This window comes from Pangasianodon hypophthalmus, chromosome 21 (assembly GCF_027358585.1).
Source record: "Pangasianodon hypophthalmus isolate fPanHyp1 chromosome 21, fPanHyp1.pri, whole genome shotgun sequence".
Taxonomy (NCBI): Eukaryota; Metazoa; Chordata; class Actinopteri; order Siluriformes; family Pangasiidae; genus Pangasianodon; species Pangasianodon hypophthalmus.
This window is the reverse complement of record NC_069730.1, coordinates 7,175,810-7,194,708: the sequence shown is the minus strand read 5'-3', so window position 1 is coordinate 7,194,708 and position 18,899 is coordinate 7,175,810. Positions and strand designations below refer to the sequence as shown.

General features: G+C 39.8%; 2 protein-coding genes across 2 annotated transcripts in view; one reads left to right on the top strand and one right to left on the bottom strand.

Moving 5' to 3' along the window:
- Window positions 1–2,590, bottom strand: part of atm (ATM serine/threonine kinase) — a 59,771-nt gene extending 57,181 nt beyond the window's left edge. Inside the window, exons 1-2 of the mRNA XM_034314802.2 lie at window positions 2,386–2,590; window positions 1,957–2,050 (exon numbers count right to left, since the gene is read on the bottom strand). Of these exons, the coding sequence (XP_034170693.2) occupies window positions 1,957–2,028 (72 nt within the window). The 5' untranslated portion in view covers window positions 2,029–2,050; window positions 2,386–2,590. The remainder of the gene's footprint in view (window positions 1–1,956; window positions 2,051–2,385) is intronic.
- A 288-nt stretch (window positions 2,591–2,878) lies between these two features.
- Window positions 2,879–18,865, top strand: nop53 (NOP53 ribosome biogenesis factor). Its single transcript, XM_026940957.3, has 12 exons — window positions 2,879–3,109; window positions 5,263–5,339; window positions 7,577–7,661; window positions 10,629–10,828; window positions 11,355–11,410; window positions 11,841–11,936; window positions 12,623–12,724; window positions 13,781–13,954; window positions 14,045–14,220; window positions 17,639–17,705; window positions 17,794–17,870; window positions 18,376–18,865. The coding sequence occupies exons 1-12, from the start codon at window positions 2,901–2,903 to the stop codon at window positions 18,434–18,436; spliced, it is 1,380 nt and encodes a 459-aa protein (XP_026796758.2). The 5' UTR covers window positions 2,879–2,900; the 3' UTR covers window positions 18,437–18,865.
- The last annotated feature ends 34 nt before the right edge of the window (window positions 18,866–18,899 follow it).

The window sequence follows — 18,899 nt, the reverse complement described above, 5'->3', positions numbered from 1 at the left end:
TGAGGTGAGTAGAGTAGAGTAGAGGTGAGGCGAGTAGAGTAGTGTAGAGGTGAGGCGAGTAGAGTAGCGTAGAGGTGAGGCGAGTAGAGGTGAGTAGAGTAGTGGTGAGTAGAGTAGCGTAGAGGTGAGTAGAGGTGAGGTGAGTAGAGTAGCGTAGAGTTGAGGCGAGTAGAGTAGCGTAGAGGTGAGGCGAGTAGAGGTGAGGTGAATAGAGTACCGTAGAGGTGAATAGAGGTGAGGTGAGGTGAATAGAGTAGCGTAGAGGTGAGTAGAGTAGCGTAGAGGTGAGTAGAGTAGCGTAGAGGTGAGGTGAGGTGAGGTGAGTAGAGTAGAGGTGAATAGAGTAGCGTAGAGGTGAGTAGAGTAGAGGTGAGCAGAGTAGAGGTGAGGTGAGGTGAGTAGAGTAGAGTAGAGGTGAGGTGAGGTGAGTAGAGGTGAGTAGAGTAGAGGTGAGGTGAGGTGAGTACAGGTGAGGTGAGGTGAGTTGAGGTGAGGTGAGGTGAGGTGAGGTGAGGTGAGTAGAGTAGAGTAAAGTAGAGGTGAGGTGAGGTGAGGTGAGGTGAGTAGAGTAGAGTAGAGGTGAGGTGAGTAGAGGTGAGGTGAGTAGAGTAGAGTAGAGGTGAGGTGAGGTGAGGTGAGGTGAGGTGAGGTGAGGTGAGTAGAGTAGAGTAGAGGTGAGGTGAGTATAGTTGAGGTGAGTAGAGTAGAGTAGAGTAGAGGTGAGGTGAGGTGAGGCGAGTAGAGTAGAGGTGAGGTGAGTAGAGTAGAGTAGAGTAGAGTAGAGGTGAGGTGAGGCGAGTAGAGTAGAGGTGAGGTGAGTAGAGGTGAGGTGAGGTGAGGCAAGTAGAGTAGAGTAGAGGTGAGGTGAGTATAGTTGAGGTGAGTAGAGTAGAGGTGAGGTGAGGTGAGTAGAGGTGAGGTGAGTAGAGTAGAGGTGAGTAGAGTAGAGTAGAGGTGAGGTGAGTAGAGGTGAGGTGAGTAGAGGTGAGGTGAGGTGAGGTGAGGCGAGGCGAGGCGAGTAGAGTAGAGGTGAGTATAGTTGAGGTGAGTAGAGTAGAGTAGAGGTGAGGTGAGGTGAGGTGAGGTGAGGCGAGTAGAGTAGAGTAGAGTAGAGTAGAGGCGAGGCGAGGCGAGTAGAGGCGAGTAGAGGTGAGGCGAGGTGAGGCGAGGCGAGTAGAGGTGAGTAGAGTAGAGGTGAGGTGAGGTGAGGTGAGTAGAGTAGAGGTGAGTAGAGTAGAGGTGAGGTGAGGTGAGTAGAGGTGAGGTGAGTAGAGTAGAGTAGAGTAGAGGTGAGGTGAGGTGAGTAGAGGTGAGTAGAGTAGAGGTGAGGTGAGGTGAGTAGAGGTGAGGTGAGTAGAGGTGAGGTGAGGTGAGGTGAGTATAGGTGAGGTGAGTAGAGGTGAGGTGAGGTGAGGTGAGTAGAGGTGAGTAGAGTAGAGGTGAGGTGAGGTGAGTAGAGGTGAGGTGAGGTGAGTAGAGGTGAGTAGAGTAGAGGTGAGGTGAGGTGAGTATAGGTGAGGTGAGGTGAGTAGAGGTGAGTAGAGGTGAGTAGAGGTGAGGTGAGGTGAGTAGAGGTGAGGTGAGGTGAGTAGAGGTGAGTAGAGTAGAGGTGAGGTGAGGTGAGTAGAGGTGAGGTGAGGTGAGGTGAGTAGAGGTGAGGTGAGGTGAGTAGAGGTGAGGTGAGGTGAGTAGAGGTGAGTAGAGTAGAGGTGAGGTGAGTAGAGTAGAGTAGAGGTGAGGTGAGTAGAGGTGAGTAGAGTAGAGGTGAGGTGAGTAGAGTAGAGTAGAGGTGAGGTGAGTAGCATAGAGGTGAGGTGAGTAGAGTAGAGTAGAGGTGAGGTGAGTAGAGGTGAGTAGAGTAGAGGTGAGGTGAGTAGAGTAGAGTAGAGGTGAGGTGAGTAGAGTAGCATAGAGGTGAGGTGAGTAGAGTAGAGGTGAGGAGAGGAATGTCAGTACCTTCCTCTCAGTGGTCTTGTCATTGTCCAGTCCTCTGCAGCACAGCAGCAGCTCATTCAGTACCAGACTCATTTTCCTGCCATTGGCTTTAAAACTGTCAGTGAGAATGAATGAAGGAAAACAAATGAAATATCAGTACTGTGAACAGTTCACTCCCACACAGCATGCTGATAAACAGGTGTGATCTGCTGTGATCTGCTGGGATCTGCTGTGATTTGTTGTGATCTCTCACTGCACAGGAAGCTAAGCTAAACCTGCTAGCTAGCAATGATTTGATACAGACATGATTAGCTTATCAATTTCCCTCATATGCTCGAAATTAAAGCGTCAGCAAGCTCGAAAATAAAACCAAACTGTACTAAACAAAACATGTCTGCAGGCTAATCAGAGGAGTGACACATGCAGAATTGATTATTATTAGTTGCTTACACAGTTTGTTTATTTTCTGTTTTCTCTCTGCCAACTCGAATCCAACTCTCACGCACACGTGTGAAGAAAAACCCGCCTTCCTCTCTTCTTCATCTCGGATTGAATCCTAAATCAAGCAGAAATAGCTGGATAGGGCACAGAATTCCTTACGATAAAGCCTATTGAGTGCACCTATATAAGGACTCAGTGGTGCATTTGGCATTCAGCCTTTGCTGCTTGTTGTGACAGAGAGTGAATCAGCGCCACCTACTGGTCAGGAGCGCCTACAGAGGATTATTATTATTATTATTATTATTATTATTTTTTTTTTTTTATTTCCTTTAGACAGCGGTTCCTGGTACCTAACTCACAAAATATGCAGCATGATATAACCTTAATTTTCGTATTTTTCTGTATATATTTTTAATTATTTACAAATAATTAAACCAAATGTATTTTTTCTACACTTTGGGTAATAAAGCAGGAAGTATCGCCCCGCCCTCTCTACCGACTCCGCCCTCTTTTCATTCGGCAACATGGCCGCTGCGAGGAAACACAAACGCGTGGCGGCATCTCAGCCGGGCTTTTTGCCTTTAAAATCGGATCCTAATAATGAAGCAAGTGCAAACCTCGGGCGTCGAAAGCGTGTCAACAAAAATAAGAAAAAGAACTGGAACAAGTACAGCGATGTACAGGATGTCGAGGAGTTTTTGGAGGACGTGAGACTCCAGGAAAGAGCTACAGGGTGAGTTTTCACGCGTAGCCGATGGACGGAGATGTGTGACTTATTCAGTAATTTCATATGAAATTCGAAGCACTTTAGACTGCACAGTCCGGAATTAAATGAAGGATTTGTGTAAAATCAGGCGCTGGTTTAAATTCCCCATGCTTCACCACGTGCGAGAAAGATTTCTAGTCACGTGGTGCAAAAGCGATGGCGTCATCGGTTGTTATCGTCGTAGGTGTTTTGGTATTTTTTGGGTGCGTTCACGCCATGTCTTAATTACCGTAATTACCCGATTCTGACTTGTAAAAATGACATAGAAAAAAAAAAAAAAAAAAGCGTTCACTTTCCTCGTAGAACCCGTAATTACAGCTCGCACACTAGGAATTTTCTGACTTGTACCACGTGACCGCTTCGACGTCACGCCGAAACACTCAAAATGGCGGCGGCTTCAGCAGTAAAACAGTTAAATAGTTATCTCGTAATATTTGTGTAATAATTCGTATAACAGTCTATTATTAATGTCTTAATAATGCAAGATTAATCTGAAAATAAACGAAAGACATACAGTACAGTTTAATGTAGCTAGTACAGCGAGACAGTTGTTATATTGTCGTATAATTGATGCAATTGTAGTATAATTTTATCTAAAAAATAATATTGTTTAATTTTTCTTACTGTTATTATTTTATTGTTGTTGTTTGTTTAGGTTTGCAAGAACACATTACTAATGCCTGCGTTATTCATAAACATGTTATTGTTACCTGATGCTCTTTCTGTGTTCTTCAATATTTAGCCATAGTATAAAATGTGATTTAATGTTGTAATTGTGTATTTTGCGGTTGCCAACAACATCAAACGTATAATTCCGAGTCTGAGGACGTGAATAGCTCGGAGCAGAACGTCCAGGTTTTCATGGTATTCAGTAAATTCCAGGAGTTTCAGTAGTGTGATGTAGAGTGGGCGTTTCTGGAGGCGTGGCGAAGACGCCCCTTTACACGTCACCGAAAATTCGCAAAATACTTAGTTTTTTGCGTGGACATTCCCAGGATCAGCGACGTATGATGAACAGTCATATCAGTAGCTGTTTTTCGATGTTTTATCATCAGTTAAACGATTTTCTAAATCCTGAATCTCCTGGTTCTTCAAACTGTCAGCTTTGCTCTTTCTGTGTAAATAAAGTTGCGTATGAAAGCGTGCATAATTGAGTGTTTTTTTTTTTTGTTTTTTTTTTGTTTTTTTTTTTTATAATGAGACAACAGCAGTGGAAACAACACTGAGGTTAAAAAGAACTAAGTTTTCACTGCAGATTTTTAGTCCTGCATCATAGAATTGATGTAAAGTCAGTAAGACTTTGAGCTTATTTATGTGAAACAAGCGTTTCATAACCGAATAATATTTTTCAAACACGAAACCCTGCGATCACAGACAGGTATCTGAAGTTATAGCAGTATGAATGTAAAAGGTATTTGGCACGAAGCCCCTGCGATCACAGACAGACAAATATCCACAGCAAATGGCTTTTCTTCCCAGACTGCACTTGATCGTTGACCCATGCAGATTCTCAAATAAGCCACGCCTAGACCATGCCTACCCGATGACGCAATGTCTGTTACGCTCGTCATCTGGTAATTACGGTAATTCCGACATGGCGTGAACACAGCGTTTGTTTAGGAAGTTTCTCGACTGTATAACCTTAACAACTTTATAAACATTGTACATCATAAATAAAAGCAATAGTCTATGGTGTAAGAATAATATTAACATATTGTAGCTAGCATTATACTGTAAGACCTGAGAGCATCAAGCAAAACTATGTCATTTAATATAAATGAATAAATAAATAAATAAAGCAAGCTTTCTGTGTTGTCCATGGCTGAGGTGAATTTGTGTGTGAAGTTATCAGTTCATGGAAACGTTGAAATGAACTAAACAATAGGTATTTTGCAATTTTTTTAAAGTGTTATTAGTATTGATAGTATAACTTTAAGGCTTATAAGTATTAAATCTGCAATTTCCTCAGCAATTGAATGAGTTTTCAGGGGGTATGAAATGATACTGAAGTTTACTTCAGCTTCATACGAGCTGCCCTCGTGTTTATTTTTCCTCCTCTACCCTGCCTGTGTGTCCGCACAATCTTTCTGACTCCTCTTCCTCTCTCTATCCATCCACAGAGGTCTGATAGCAGACAAACCAGACGAAAGTCTCTTCTTTGTGGACACAGGAGAGAAGAAGAGCATCCCAAAGCCAGGTAAACATCCAACTCCATTCACTCCCACTCCTGCTTGTTGACATATTTTCCAACGTGTGTGTGTGTGTGTGTGTGTGTGTGTGTGTGTTACCCCTAAAAGTGAAAAAGTGAAAACTGTATTTAAAGAATTTGTTTGAATTCAGCTGAAAGTGCAGAATGGGAAATGGGGGATCATTTCTGTCTCATCACCTGAAGTAAAAGTCACTCACGCTGTTCAGACACGAGCCTCATCGTCATCGCGTCACGTGACCAATCACGTTAAATTTCTCTGTTTTAACAGTAATATGATGGTGCAGGAGAATCAGACGTTTTTTTGTAAACGAATAGACATTTGATAACCCAATTTTTTCATTTATTTATTTATTTTTTTTTTAAATTTGTTTTCACTATGGCACATAACTATCCAACATTTTGATCAAAGCATGGCCCAGAGCATTTCCTCATGATGATGTGTGAGGAAATCACACTTGTGAGATTTTAGACATCTGTAGGGTTGAACAGTATACCAGTACTGCGGTAGTATCTCGACACTAAAGCCTCAAAATACCAGCAATGCCACTGTATTTTTTAAACAGTAGTATCGTCAATACGGCAGTACCCTAAATAACGTTGTATGTGAGGCAATTAACAGTATTTTCGCTAAAACGACACATCCCAGTGCTTTTGCAGAATACAGAAAGATTAGTGACACTTCATCTGGGACTGGGATTTTCATGTGTAATGCATATGCAAATACATGTTCAATTCATGTGCAATAAGGGACTTTCATGTCCAATACAAATTTAGGTTTATATATTTATAAAATAGGTATATATTTATTTTCTTTTCTTTCTTTCTTTCTTTTTGAGAGCAATTGTAACATGGCAAAGCAATTTCCCCCTGGGATTAATTAATTAAGTTCTTTGAATCTTGAATCTAACCTAAATTCTTTACCTCAGTCTTTAACGATTTCTTGTTTAATAGTAAGAGAGCTAACGTTACGCTAACTGCTATGTGTAAATAATAAAATTGGCCGTATTAGATAGTAAGCGAGCTAACATTCCCAATTTTATGATTTTTTTTTTTTTTTTTTAAATTTATTTTTTGGAGTTCATTTCCAAATTCAGATAAGGACACAGTTTTTATTTTTCACTTACTTATTCCTAATGTTGTGTTCATTCGTAGTACTCTAAGGTACTCTTCATTGCTCTATAGGGAACAATAGATGAAATATCTGGCACATTGAATTAGTTGCTTGCTGATTGTGCGATTCTTCTCGAGTTTTTCCAATAGCCATTTATTCTATTCTCATTAATAAAGTATTCAGAGGAAAATTTGGTTTGTCAGTTTTAATTTCTATCTCCCTATTTGTGTAAATTCAGTTCATTCTGTAGATTTGAATGAGGAATTAACACAATATTGCGTGGCACTGTGCTACTGCAGATGGTGTAGGATCGTAAGCTGTGATTATACAGAAGGCAGACTGGTCTTTGGGACGTCTTCCTTACGCTCTGTCCCAAATGCCCATTCACCTCTAGTGTCCCTATCTGACCTTTTGCTTGTTTAGTCCTGAAACATATGGAATACTTTATTACACATGTTTTATGTGGTAGTACTGGTTTCTGATGGAGCATGTGTAATGAAATAATTTGACAAGTTTTGGTTGTAATGTAGCTAATTGTCATTTGTGTAGCATCTCTGTGCTGAGCACATTTATTGCACATTATTGCACATTACATCACACAAATGGCACATATATATATATATATATATATATATATATATATATATATATATATATATATATATATATATATATATATATATATATATATATATTTAATATTTTTCTTTATATTACACATGTAATATAAAGAAAAATATTATATATATGTATTTTTATATTTAATATTTTTCTTTATATATTTTTTTTATGTATACATTTTTCTTTATATTTAATATTTTTCTATATTTTCTTATTTTATGTCGGAACAGTTGTATAAAGCATTTGACCGCAAGTCGTACTGTGTATGGTTCTGCATGTGACATAAAATTTGAATTTCTCACAAACCGCAAGTTGGCAAACTCTTAACTTCTTACTGAATAGATGGCAAGAGTGCAGAGTTTTCTCTCCTAGCAACTTTTTCTTTGTCTATTTAAGCAGTTTTTTTTTTTTTTGGAAAGAATTCCAGTAATGATGATAATAATGAGCGTTTGTGGCATATCCGACATTTCAGTGGTTTCATTTCTCTTTCCAGAAGCCGTTAAGAAGAGTAAACGCTCCAAGCCACTCCGGATAGATCTGATCCTGCAGCCGGATTCGCAGGTTCCGGCACCTAAAGAGTAAGTGAATGCTGAATAACTCTTCGTTGTCTTAAGTCACCTGAAATGTGTCCTTGTTGATCGGCTCAGGAGCGGTCAGCGCTCAGTACAGGTGTGAACGGGGTCAGATGCGTCTCGAGGGCGCGTTGTGGTACCACATCGGCGGTGGTGATCTGGGACGCAAATGGCCGCATCACGTTAGTAGTGTGAACGTCTCTCGATGCGTTCCAGACAACAACGAAGGATCACTTAATAGACCGCGTCATTGCCCTAGCCGGGAAATATGTAATCGTTACAAGACTGCGTGACGCTATAACGGCGAAAACAAAAGCAGCTGCCTTTTTCAAGTCAAGTCAAGTGAAGTTTATTGTCATTTCAACCATATACAGCCAGTTAGTACATAGTGAAACGAAACAACGTTCCTCCAGGACCAAGGTGCTACATAAGACAAACACAGAGCTACAAGGGACTACTGGGATAGACAATGGGCACAGTAAGTCCCAGTGCAGCGCCGACCAGTACACAGTTCTATTAGAAAGTGAATTCAGTGAGAAATAGTGCAAAGATTACAATATAAGTAGCTGAAATAGTGTAAACATAAGAGTAGCAGCCTATATACAGTATAATAAATATTGTAGCAGCATAATGTAATGTGCAAAAATATGCAAAAAAAAATTGCAAAGAGGGTGGAAGATGCTCAGGTGTGTGTGTGTATATGTGTATGTATGTGTGTGTGTTTCTTCAGTCCAGTTTCTGAGTGTTTAGGAGTCTGATGGCATGGGGGAAGAAACTATTGCGCAGTCTGGTCGTGAGGGCGCGAACGCTTCGGTACCGTTTACCAGACGGCAGGAGGGCGAAGAGTGTGTGAGAGGGGTGTGTGGGGTCATCCACAATGCTGGTGGCTTTGCGGATACAGCGAGAGGTGTAAATGTCTGTGATGGAGGGAAGAGAGACCCCGATGATCTTCTCAGCTGTCCTCACTATCCGCTTTTCATAGCTTTATTCAGCATCTCGGCTCTCATTCATCTAGACAGATAGACAGATCGATCACTTCATTCATCCCAGATGGAAATTCACATGTTACAGCAGCAGTTACACAGAGTTAGAAAGTCTGCTAAAAGTAATTTAACATTATAAATGAGATATATAAAAAAGAATACAGTGTAAGAGTGCGATGTGTAGTGCAGTGGGGTGTGAACATTGTAGATATAAGCAGCAGATATGAACAATTTCAACAGTGTAAACAGTATAAAGAGTGATAAAATGAATAGGGATGTAGAGTATTGTGTAGAGTGAATATGAGGAAAAACAAAAATGAATAGAAGTAAAGTGGCAATGTATATTGGAGATGGATAGTGGTAAGGTTCAGCTCTCGTCTAATTTATTGGACATTAGTTTCGTTTGATTGACGGGACAGTTCTGCCTGAAAATAGATGATGCAGAAGATTGACGTAATAAATGTGCATGATGGTCTTTCTCCAACGGAACCCGTGTATGAAATCCAAACACGAGTGGTCACTAGAGACTCGTTCAGAGTGCCAGGTGTGAACGGCTTTACGTCTCAGTTTGTGCGATGTCTCCCCTTGTGAGCCGATCATCCAGGACACATGTTAATGCCTGGTGTGGGTTTTTTTTGTTTTGTTTTTTAAATTAATTCCTGCACATTTTTATTTCCTCGTTTGTAAAATGCATCAAGCCCTGTGATGATCTCATCCTTGCGCTCCCAGTATTTCTTTGGGAATGTGAAGACACTCACTGGGACCTGGAGAGCTGTTGTGTGAACGCTCGTCTAGGATCTGAGGGCTGCTTGGGTTTTCATCGCGTTTGCTAGACCACCTGATGCGCTTTGTTTCTTCAGACATCAGGAGTGCGCCACATAGTGGATCTGTTTTTCAGATATGGCTTGGAGGAACAGATATGTGTGCACATGTACACAATCTGCAAAAACGTGCCTCCACTGGTTTCCACCTGGTCATTTTATGCATGTTCATGGTAGATAAATGATAAATTCATTAGCCTATTTGATAAGTAAAAGCTCTAGTGTGCTGCCCAGTCCCTTTTTTTGGTTTCCAAGGAACCTAGCTATTGTATTGCTATATTAATTGTATTGTATAGCTATTGTATTTGAACTACATATGGTTAGCTAGTTAAGTGCACATCATATTTGTGCCATACACACGTTTCAGCTATGAGCTGTGGTGTTCTTTTCTTTTTTCAAGTATTATTTGAGTCTTTTTGAGTATTATTTTTTTTTTAACTTAAAGTGACTATATGTTGCACTAACGAGATCGTTGTATCACAGTGTTGCACTGCATTTTATTTTGCTTGCTTTCGTCAGTGTTTCCATACACCTGCTCACATATAACTGCTCAGTCATCCAGTTCACACCTCAGGCAATGCGTGTGGTGCAGCAGGAGGTGGGAATAACACGCTTTGCGAAAGTCAGTGAGGATTTGTGACGTTTTCCTTTCTCTGGAGCGTATTTGTCCACTAGGCAACCATGAATTAAAAAAATACTACCAGGCAAGAGACGAAATCTGATTGGCCCACATGCCCAGGCTAGTGATTTGTCCACCGCTGATGTGGATATAATGCTGATACCAACAGTGGTCATTAACTTAAACTATAGTTACATGAACTAAAATACATTAAACTCTGATCATCTGAGTTTTATTTATTTTTATGTAAATAATTAGTATGTTATATAAGTATAAAGAAATCAGTCTGTATAAGCCACATGAATCAACTAAAACCCATTTGAAATTAAGGCCTTTCACCAAATTACCGAAAAAAGAACAACACAGTAAGTGAATTATCAGTCTTTTGAGCAATCAGACTTTAGTTCAGGTCCCCGAGACACATGCATAAACCTTCCCAGGATCCAATCAAGATACACGATGCATGAAAGAACAGGTGGAAACCATGGGGTCATGGACGACTGGAACTATCAGAAGTGTTACATCCTTATGCTTCTTCTTTCCTGATCAGTATCTTGGCGTATCAGCGTCCCAATGCCAAGAAGCTGCGCCGCCTGGCCGAGAAGGCCGAGAAGCTGGCTGCCATGGGTATGCTGTCACGCCGAGAGAAGCTCCTGCAGCTACGCAAGACAGCAGCAACACACGTTAAAGAGAAACCCCTAAACAGCAAGGATCCAGGGAGAGGCTTCTACGATCTGTGGAGTGCAGGCAGTGAGTAGACGAGAGTGATTTAAGATCTTTTAACAAAGAAATCTGTTACTAATAACACTGTAATAATAATAAACAGCAGGTGAGAGGGTAACTTTATAGACGCTATAACGTAAGTGATAACAGGAGCTAACGTTCTGCGGATGTACCACAACATTCAATGTAGCTATAAATGGATAAAAAGTATTGGCACATTGCTGTGGTACAAGAGGAAGAAAACACTGGCTGTTATTGGAAAAGAATCAACTCCAGGGTGGTACCAGTTCATGTCAGGCTACTCATGGGTTAATTTATTTTCCTTTAACAGCATAAGTGCTGAACGCAGACCTTTTCATGTTATCCTTGGCCCTTTTTTTTTTTTTTTTCCTCTAAGCAGGAATCAAGATTTGGCATGTTTGTCTCCCACTGTTTTTTTTTTTTTTTTTTTTGTAGATTTTGTGCTATTTTGTTGATCTGTAGAGTAAGCAGTATGATATCAAACAGTTAATGAGTCATTCAGGTTTACAGTTCTCATGTTCCCCTCTTACAGGCCCTGACCCTGCAGATCCCTACTACCTCGAGCAGACTAAGAAGAAGCTGGTTAAGGTGAGAATATTAGCGTTCCTCCGCCAAACACTACAACCCACGGCTCTCCCATCCAATCAGTGTCTCAGACCCGAATGGTTGTTAGGAACAGCAAAACGTGAGATGATTTCTGGCGACGCGCAGAGCGCGAACCTTATAGTGAGCACGCCCTTATGTAAACAAATCAACTGATCGCAAGTGACGAGAAGTCATGCAGTGTGAAGGAGTGTTTGAAACTCTTTACCAGATGCTAAATTTCCATCAGTATCTCATGCGTCCTAGTGTATTACCCACTAGTGGCTGCTGTATGGATTAGAAATTCTGGAATTCTTCATTCTTATTGTAAAAATTACACTCCTGTATATAATTTTCTGCCTCCCTCTCTCTCTCTCTCTCTCTCTCTCTCTCTCTCTCTCTCTCTCTCTCTCTCCCTCCCTCCCTCCCTCCCCAGAGACCAGAGAAGCTGAATGAGAAGCCCTCCATCCTTCCTGCTGTTGAAGTCATCGCCCCTGGAGGCTCATACAATCCTGATTTCCTTTCTCACCAGGTACACCAATGCTCTTACTGATACTCGTTGATAGTTTTGTCGAAGGTGTGCATGCTGCATTTTACTATTTGTGTGGCGATTTGGGAAACCCAGTACATGTCACAGTGGCTGATTTCTGGCATAAAGTCAAAAATAACCAAAAAAAAATCGTGTTTGATCAAAATTGTTTTCCTGCCAACAACATTCTTTGACATCTCAACTTTAGGAAACCATAGATTTATTACACCAATGTTTTTTGTTTTTATTAAATTTGTAATCTCACCTGTGCTACCTTCCTACAAAGAGCATGCTGGGTAATGGCCCATTTGTACTTGGATTAAACGTGGAAAATTGTTCACAAAGCTGCATTGTTCACTTTACGCAAGATACCCGCTTGCGTATCTTATGTACGCATATCTGGAGGATTAAAAGCAACGTCCACTAGATGGCACATCAGAGCCTAAACATTCCTGTCTGTCAAGCTATAAAATCTTCAGTGATTTCATTCACATTCAAATATATAATATATATATATACAAATAGAATTTATATTTTTCTTTATATTTCATATTTTTCTATATTTTCTTTTTATGTTGTACAAAGCATTTCACTGCAAGTCATACTGTGTATGGTTATGCATGTGACATAAAATTTGACTTTGAATGTGGTTATGCTAAAGTGTGTGTGTGTGTGTTGTACTCATTAAGACATTGCTGCTGGAGGCTCATGAGGCCGAGGTGAAAAAGGTGAAGGCTGAAGAGAAGCTGGAAAGACAGCTGGCAGTAAACAGGATGGACATCGCCACTGAGGTACAACCATTCAACATCCGTCTTCACCAGGAAAAGACTTTTTGAATTCCTGTAGTTAAAAGACGCAAACACAGGACTCACTTTGATCCACACGTTTGGGGGCGTGGATGGCATTTGGATTCTTCAGTATATAGGACATACTGATAATAATTACACAACTGCTATTTACTCTAAGAGCTTATAATGCGCTTTAGAGAGCTCACACACATGAGGCTGAGAATAAGAATGGGACAGTTTTAGCTGGTTTAGTTACTCAGAAATATCAAGGGTTTTTTTTTCTCCATGATTTGAATCTAAATCTATAAAATTAAAGGTGCAGTGTGTAATTACAGTTGTAGAAATGCTTTTTGTTCATTAGTATAAATACAGTATGATAGTGATGGTCAGTATTTCTGTGCATTCTCTGCAACCTGTGGCTTTGTTTCAGGTTTCAATTTTTTATTTATTTTTTTTATAAATAGCACAGCGCTGTAGAATGCTCAAATCTGATTGGTCAGAAAGTGTGATTGATGTTCTATCACTGAGGCAAAACACAGGTTTATATTATGTGTGTATTCCAAGACGTTATCATTGCCATGGTAACAACTCACAAGCCGGGATTTGTGTAGTGGACGCTCCACATAATAATAATAATAATAATAATAATAATAATAAGCAGATTTAAAATACGTTTTCAGTAGTTTAACAATGAGGAATGTGTAGATATTGCTTAGGTGAGGTTTACTCTTAGATGTTTATCCAACATTTTATGAAAGAAGACTTCATTTAGTGATGTACAAGTTTTCTTTTGCATTTCCTAGCGGTAACAGTAACTCACCAATGTGAAATGTAACTATAAATGGATAAAAAAAGTATGCTGTTTTTCATTAATTAACAAAAAATTTTATTTGTTTATTATTTTCCTATAACAGTGCGTCTCATTGTATTTTTTTTATTATGTTTTATTTTAGAGAATGCCTTAAATTCATTGATCAAATTTAGATAAACATTGTTGCAGGTCTAAAAGCACCATTTTTTTCATTCTGCTCAAGGTGAATATATTGTATGTTTGTGCAGGAGAGCGTCTTTAACGAACAGGTCGAAGGTCTGATCGAGGAAGACGAGGGGGAGGAAATGAAAGAAACGGAGCACACAGCGGAGGATTCCAAAGACGCAGGCGCCGGGCCGACAGCGCAGCCGGAGAAAAAAACGGAGAAACAGAGGAAGAGGGAGAAAGCCGAGAGGATAAAGGTAATGAGGGAGGAAAAGACGGCTGATTAAAGAGCTTTCTGCTTTCCATCCCGCCCTGAACCCTGCTTCCTGTCTCCGTCCCTGCAACAGGAGCTGCAGAAGAAGGCGGAGAGGAAGATGCTCAACAGCCGACAGCAGCTCTTCCAGCTGCGTTCCATCGGTGCAGATCTGAAGCAGAGGGAGCTGAGGACCAAGACGAGACAGACCAAGCGTAAAGCCAAGCAGGAGGCACAGAAAGCACTGCCTCGCCGTCTGGGCAAGCTAAAGTTAGTGTCGGTTTATTTATATCTGCCTCGTTTCCTTTCCAGTTAACAAGTTCTTCGTCATTCGTCGTTTTACTCTACCACTCGGACACATTTGGTCATGGAAGTTTTTGTTTTCTTTATTATTTTATGCTATTAATGAATAATAATATCAATAATAATGACAAACTTCAAATTCCTAGCATTGTGCCTCAAGGGACATGGTGCAATACACAACAACAAGCTACACAAATTTGCGGATTAAGACCATTTTACACCAGAAGTGACACTTTTTTTTCCTTTTGCACTGCTGTAGCACCTGGTGTGTGTGTGTGTGTGTGTGTGTGTGTGTGTGTGTGTGTGTGTGTGTGTGTTTTGACAAAGACTGAGGACGCAGGGGGCTTTTTCCCACAACTCATTTTTATATTAAAGTGTTTTTCAGCGTGTGTTCAAACTGTCCCACAAAACCAAAAATAAACACATTAAAGGTTCAGCACCCATCAGCGACATTCAAGAAGGTTCAAGATGGGTGTGTGTGTGGGTGTGTTGGTGTGTTTTGAAGCTTTACCAGCTCTGTCACTCAATCTCTCACTTACGATAGTTTTCCCAAAATCACAAAAGTAAAAAAGCAGTAAAAAGGCACAAGTGAGAATGATCCGCCCCCAGGCAGCCGACACTCGGCCACGCCCACTCCACCACAACTGGTTGCAGCAGCTCTTATATGGAGCATTTATTTGTTTTATTCACCAGTTTAGTAAATATCACGTTCAGATATGTGACAGACAGTTGCGTTATTATACATATACACCATCATCTTTTCCCAATTCTATTTTCACTGCTCAACTCTTGTTGATCTCAAAGTTTGAATTTTCCCCAGCGCTGCAGGGTTACTGGCTGAAATATTGATCTGACCTTCAATATGCACGTTTGTAACAATGCGGCCATTTTGGCTTACTGGCTAAACACCTAATAGATTGGTCCTGTCGTCCAGATAGGCTTTCTTACCTGAAATTCGGAATATTCCACGTAATTTCTTTTAAAAATTCTTTCCAGTTTGTTAAAACACATCATGAAATACTCAAACATGTCTTTCGTTCAGCTCGTGTACTTTAACAGCAAGGATGATGAGATCTCTCCTTAAAGATCTTTGTGAATATTGTTGAGATTTTTTTTTTATTATTTTAAATTAAAATGATCTAAGTTGTACATCTCGTATCAACGTTTGATCTATGGAGTTGTGAGGAGGAATAAGTTAAACAGTGCATAACGGTTCGTTTTATTATAATAAATCTTAAATCTGGGTGGGGTTATGCAATCAACATAGTTCAGAAATCAACACGTAAATTTGTATTTACGACATTTTACTTTGTAATGAGTGTAAAAAAGACAAACATTGAAAAAGCAGAATTCGAAAAGATGTGATATCCCTCATAGTGATCCTTCATTAACGTTCAGAACCTTGAACAATCTTCACTTGCTTGGTTTTTGTGAAATCATGTGAAAACAAACCACTAGGGATGAGAGAAACATCTGGGATGCTGTTTTTTTTTTTCTTTTTCCTGCTTGAACTGCAACAAATACAGCATCCTGCGCTCTGATTGGCCACTCGTTCTTATTCACGTGATGACCGGACATTCAGCCGTCACGCCTCCACGGCAACCGGAGCAAGAAAGTAGAAATTGATGAGAATCACACATTTTTTTTCCCCTCTTCCTCCTTCTTCTCTCTCATCTTTTGACCTCCGTTTTACTGGATATTCTTCCGTTTGTATCACATCTTTTCTGTTTTGCTGTCCCGCATGTCCCGCCTTTTGTACTCCTTCAGTGACGTGTTACGCACGTCATGCACGTGCTTTTAATCATGCTGTGTGAGGGACATTTCACAGCATCCAGTATTTTTCCCCTAGCAGTGAAATTTCAGTCAGAATGTTCATGTTTGCTCCAGCTGCTGAAAGATAAAAATAATGGCACCCTGTAGGTTATTGAAATAGCTTCTCATAGCCCTGTTTCGGTGGTTGCTGTGACGACCGTATTCACCCGAGAGATAACTACGGTAATGATTCAAAGTGAAGGTAGTAATTCAGGACATGAATATCTCCTTTTTTTTCCCCCCCCATAGTCTGCTCTAGGTGTCTGTTCTAGAGCCGCTCTGTGCTTTTCCTCTCATCTCAGCCAGCAAACGCTCCGAAATTCTGCTGTTCAGAAACCAACGAGTGACGGCAGTAAAATAAGTAGTGATGCACAAAAATGTGGGCCAGCAAATTTACAGTTGAAAACCTAAAGCACTATTTTTAACCCCTTTTGGGTTTTGTTTGTTTGTTTGTTTGTTTGTTTGATGGTCAGAATTTCACCTATTTTTTTGTTATTTATAAAAATGCCCCTGACACAAGAGGAAAAAATGGGGAAATGTTTGACCCATAAAAAATCCAACAATGAAGTGTCAAATTTTCTTCCTAATTTTTATTACTGTTCAAAATTATTTGTAAATTGATTCAAAACTGTAAATTCTGTAGCCATAGTTTTTTTTTTTTTTTTAACAAAATAAAAAATTCACAAACAGTACTGAAGAAAAACAAAATTGTTGCATATGATATGAAGAAACTGGGGCCTCATGTTGTTCTTGTCCCAGCATAAGTCACATTAATACATTACATTATTATAGTAACATAGATAAACTTTCTAAAAATTATTAAACTATTTTTATTTCTCAGTCAACTCAGTCTTGTCCTATAGAATGGACTGACTTGATCAGTAATAATAATATCAACAACAGCCCACATTTCTCCAGATATCTTTTTATTTTTTTAATGATTTCATTCATACAAACAGGAAAAAGAAAAGGGAAAAAAAAAAATGTTAGATTTTGAATTTCATCCCTGAATTTCAGTTTTGTCCAGCACTTTTCATTCAAAATAAGGCTTATCGTGGGGGATGACCGAAAGCTGTTTGAAAGAAATGATATTTCAGAACTGTGCATCACTAATCCGAGGAGGAATCTAACATTTTACAGTAGCAGTGAGTTAAACGGGAGTTACGCTCATTCTAATGAAACTCGCTTTGGGAAATCTGCTGCTTAGCGCTAAAAGCAATAATATTTCTCCTCTGATGCATAATAGTTGCTTTGTCATTGTGTCTGTGAGATTTGAGTTCAGATGGAAAACGATCTCGAAAGGCAGAGGTGAAACAGAGGACTCCATGGTTATTATTTTAGTAAATAATAGTAAACTCCAGCGTCATGGTTCAGCTGTCAAACCAGTGGAAACATCGGAACCAAAAATGGTTCCTGCTTCCATGAAGCCTTGCTGACGTTGTCGATTGGCGTTTTTTTAGTAGCTGTAGTCTGATTGTGGCTGTGATTTCTTGTAACTGGAAATTGAAGTGTGTGTGTGTGTGTGTGTGTGTGTGTGTGTGTGTGTGTGTGTGTGTGTGTGTTTTCACTTCAGGTTCCAGGTTCCGGATCTGGAAGTGCAGTTAAGTGATGAACTCGCAGGCTCTCTCCGCACACTGAAGGTCTGTATAGATAGTGAGAGACGTGTACACCATACACTGAGCTCACATTAGTGTTCCACTAATAATCCTGTGGTGTTTTGTTCTGCAGCCAGAGGGCAGCGTACTAAAGGATCGCTTTAAGAGCTTACAGAAGAGGAACCTGATAGAACCCAGAGAGAGAGCGAAGTAAGAGTCTTTTTTTACTTTTCGAAGATGGTCATTAGTGATAGGTGTGGGCAAGAAGACAAAAAATACCACTATGATACTTGATGACATTTCTAAAATATGTGTTCTTTTCTAATTAGATTAGATTTAGATTAGATTCAACTTTGTCATTGTGCAGAGTGCAGAGTATGAGTGGTTTTCTAACCTTATGTAGGACTGCTAAAAAACAAAAAAAAAACGTTATGTTAAAAAAAAACTGTAATCAATGAGTTTGTTAATTGTTTAAAAATACTGAGATTTGTGATTTTCAGCAAAAATCGATTAGCAAATTGATAGAGCTTAACACAATATGTGTGTTTTATGATCATATTATGATCATACGTAGCCCTAAGCAGTAAACTCTTTTCCGTCAATCTGCCGTGAATGTAGCTAATAGTGGTGCTTAATGTAACGTTTGTCGTCTAGTTCATCATTATGCGGCTCAGTATTTATGAATGTTTATGTTCTTTCATCTTTTTTTTTGCAGGTTCAAGAGGAAACACAAGGTGAAATATGTAGAAAAGAGGGCTTTCAGAGAAATCCAGTGATTACCGACCCGGTTGCATTGTGTTATTATCGCTGCTGGAGTCGTCCAGTCGTGTCGCTCAGTGCTGGCAGATGCTGTCTGGTTAACCTGCAATGCGGGCTTGTCTGATCACATAAACACCCCCCAGTGTGATGACAGAACCTTCAGCATGAACTGATCAGTGAGAGGTCTCATTCCTCCCAGGTTCCCAGAATTTAAAAATCGACCGTGATATTTCTGAAGCGCAATGTTGTGGAAATGTACTCTAAAGGAAAGGTTTAAATCCCCCAGTTCTGCTTTTCACAAATTCTACAAGTACCAGCTGTGAAAACTGACTTTTGCAGCTTTCAACATTTTCAGTGAAAGCTGCAGATTTTCTCCTCCAAATTTCCAAATCAAAATGTCAATCACATGGATGACTACGGATAATAAAACTATATTTAATACTGCACATCAACGTTTGAATGTTTTTTTACACAAAATGT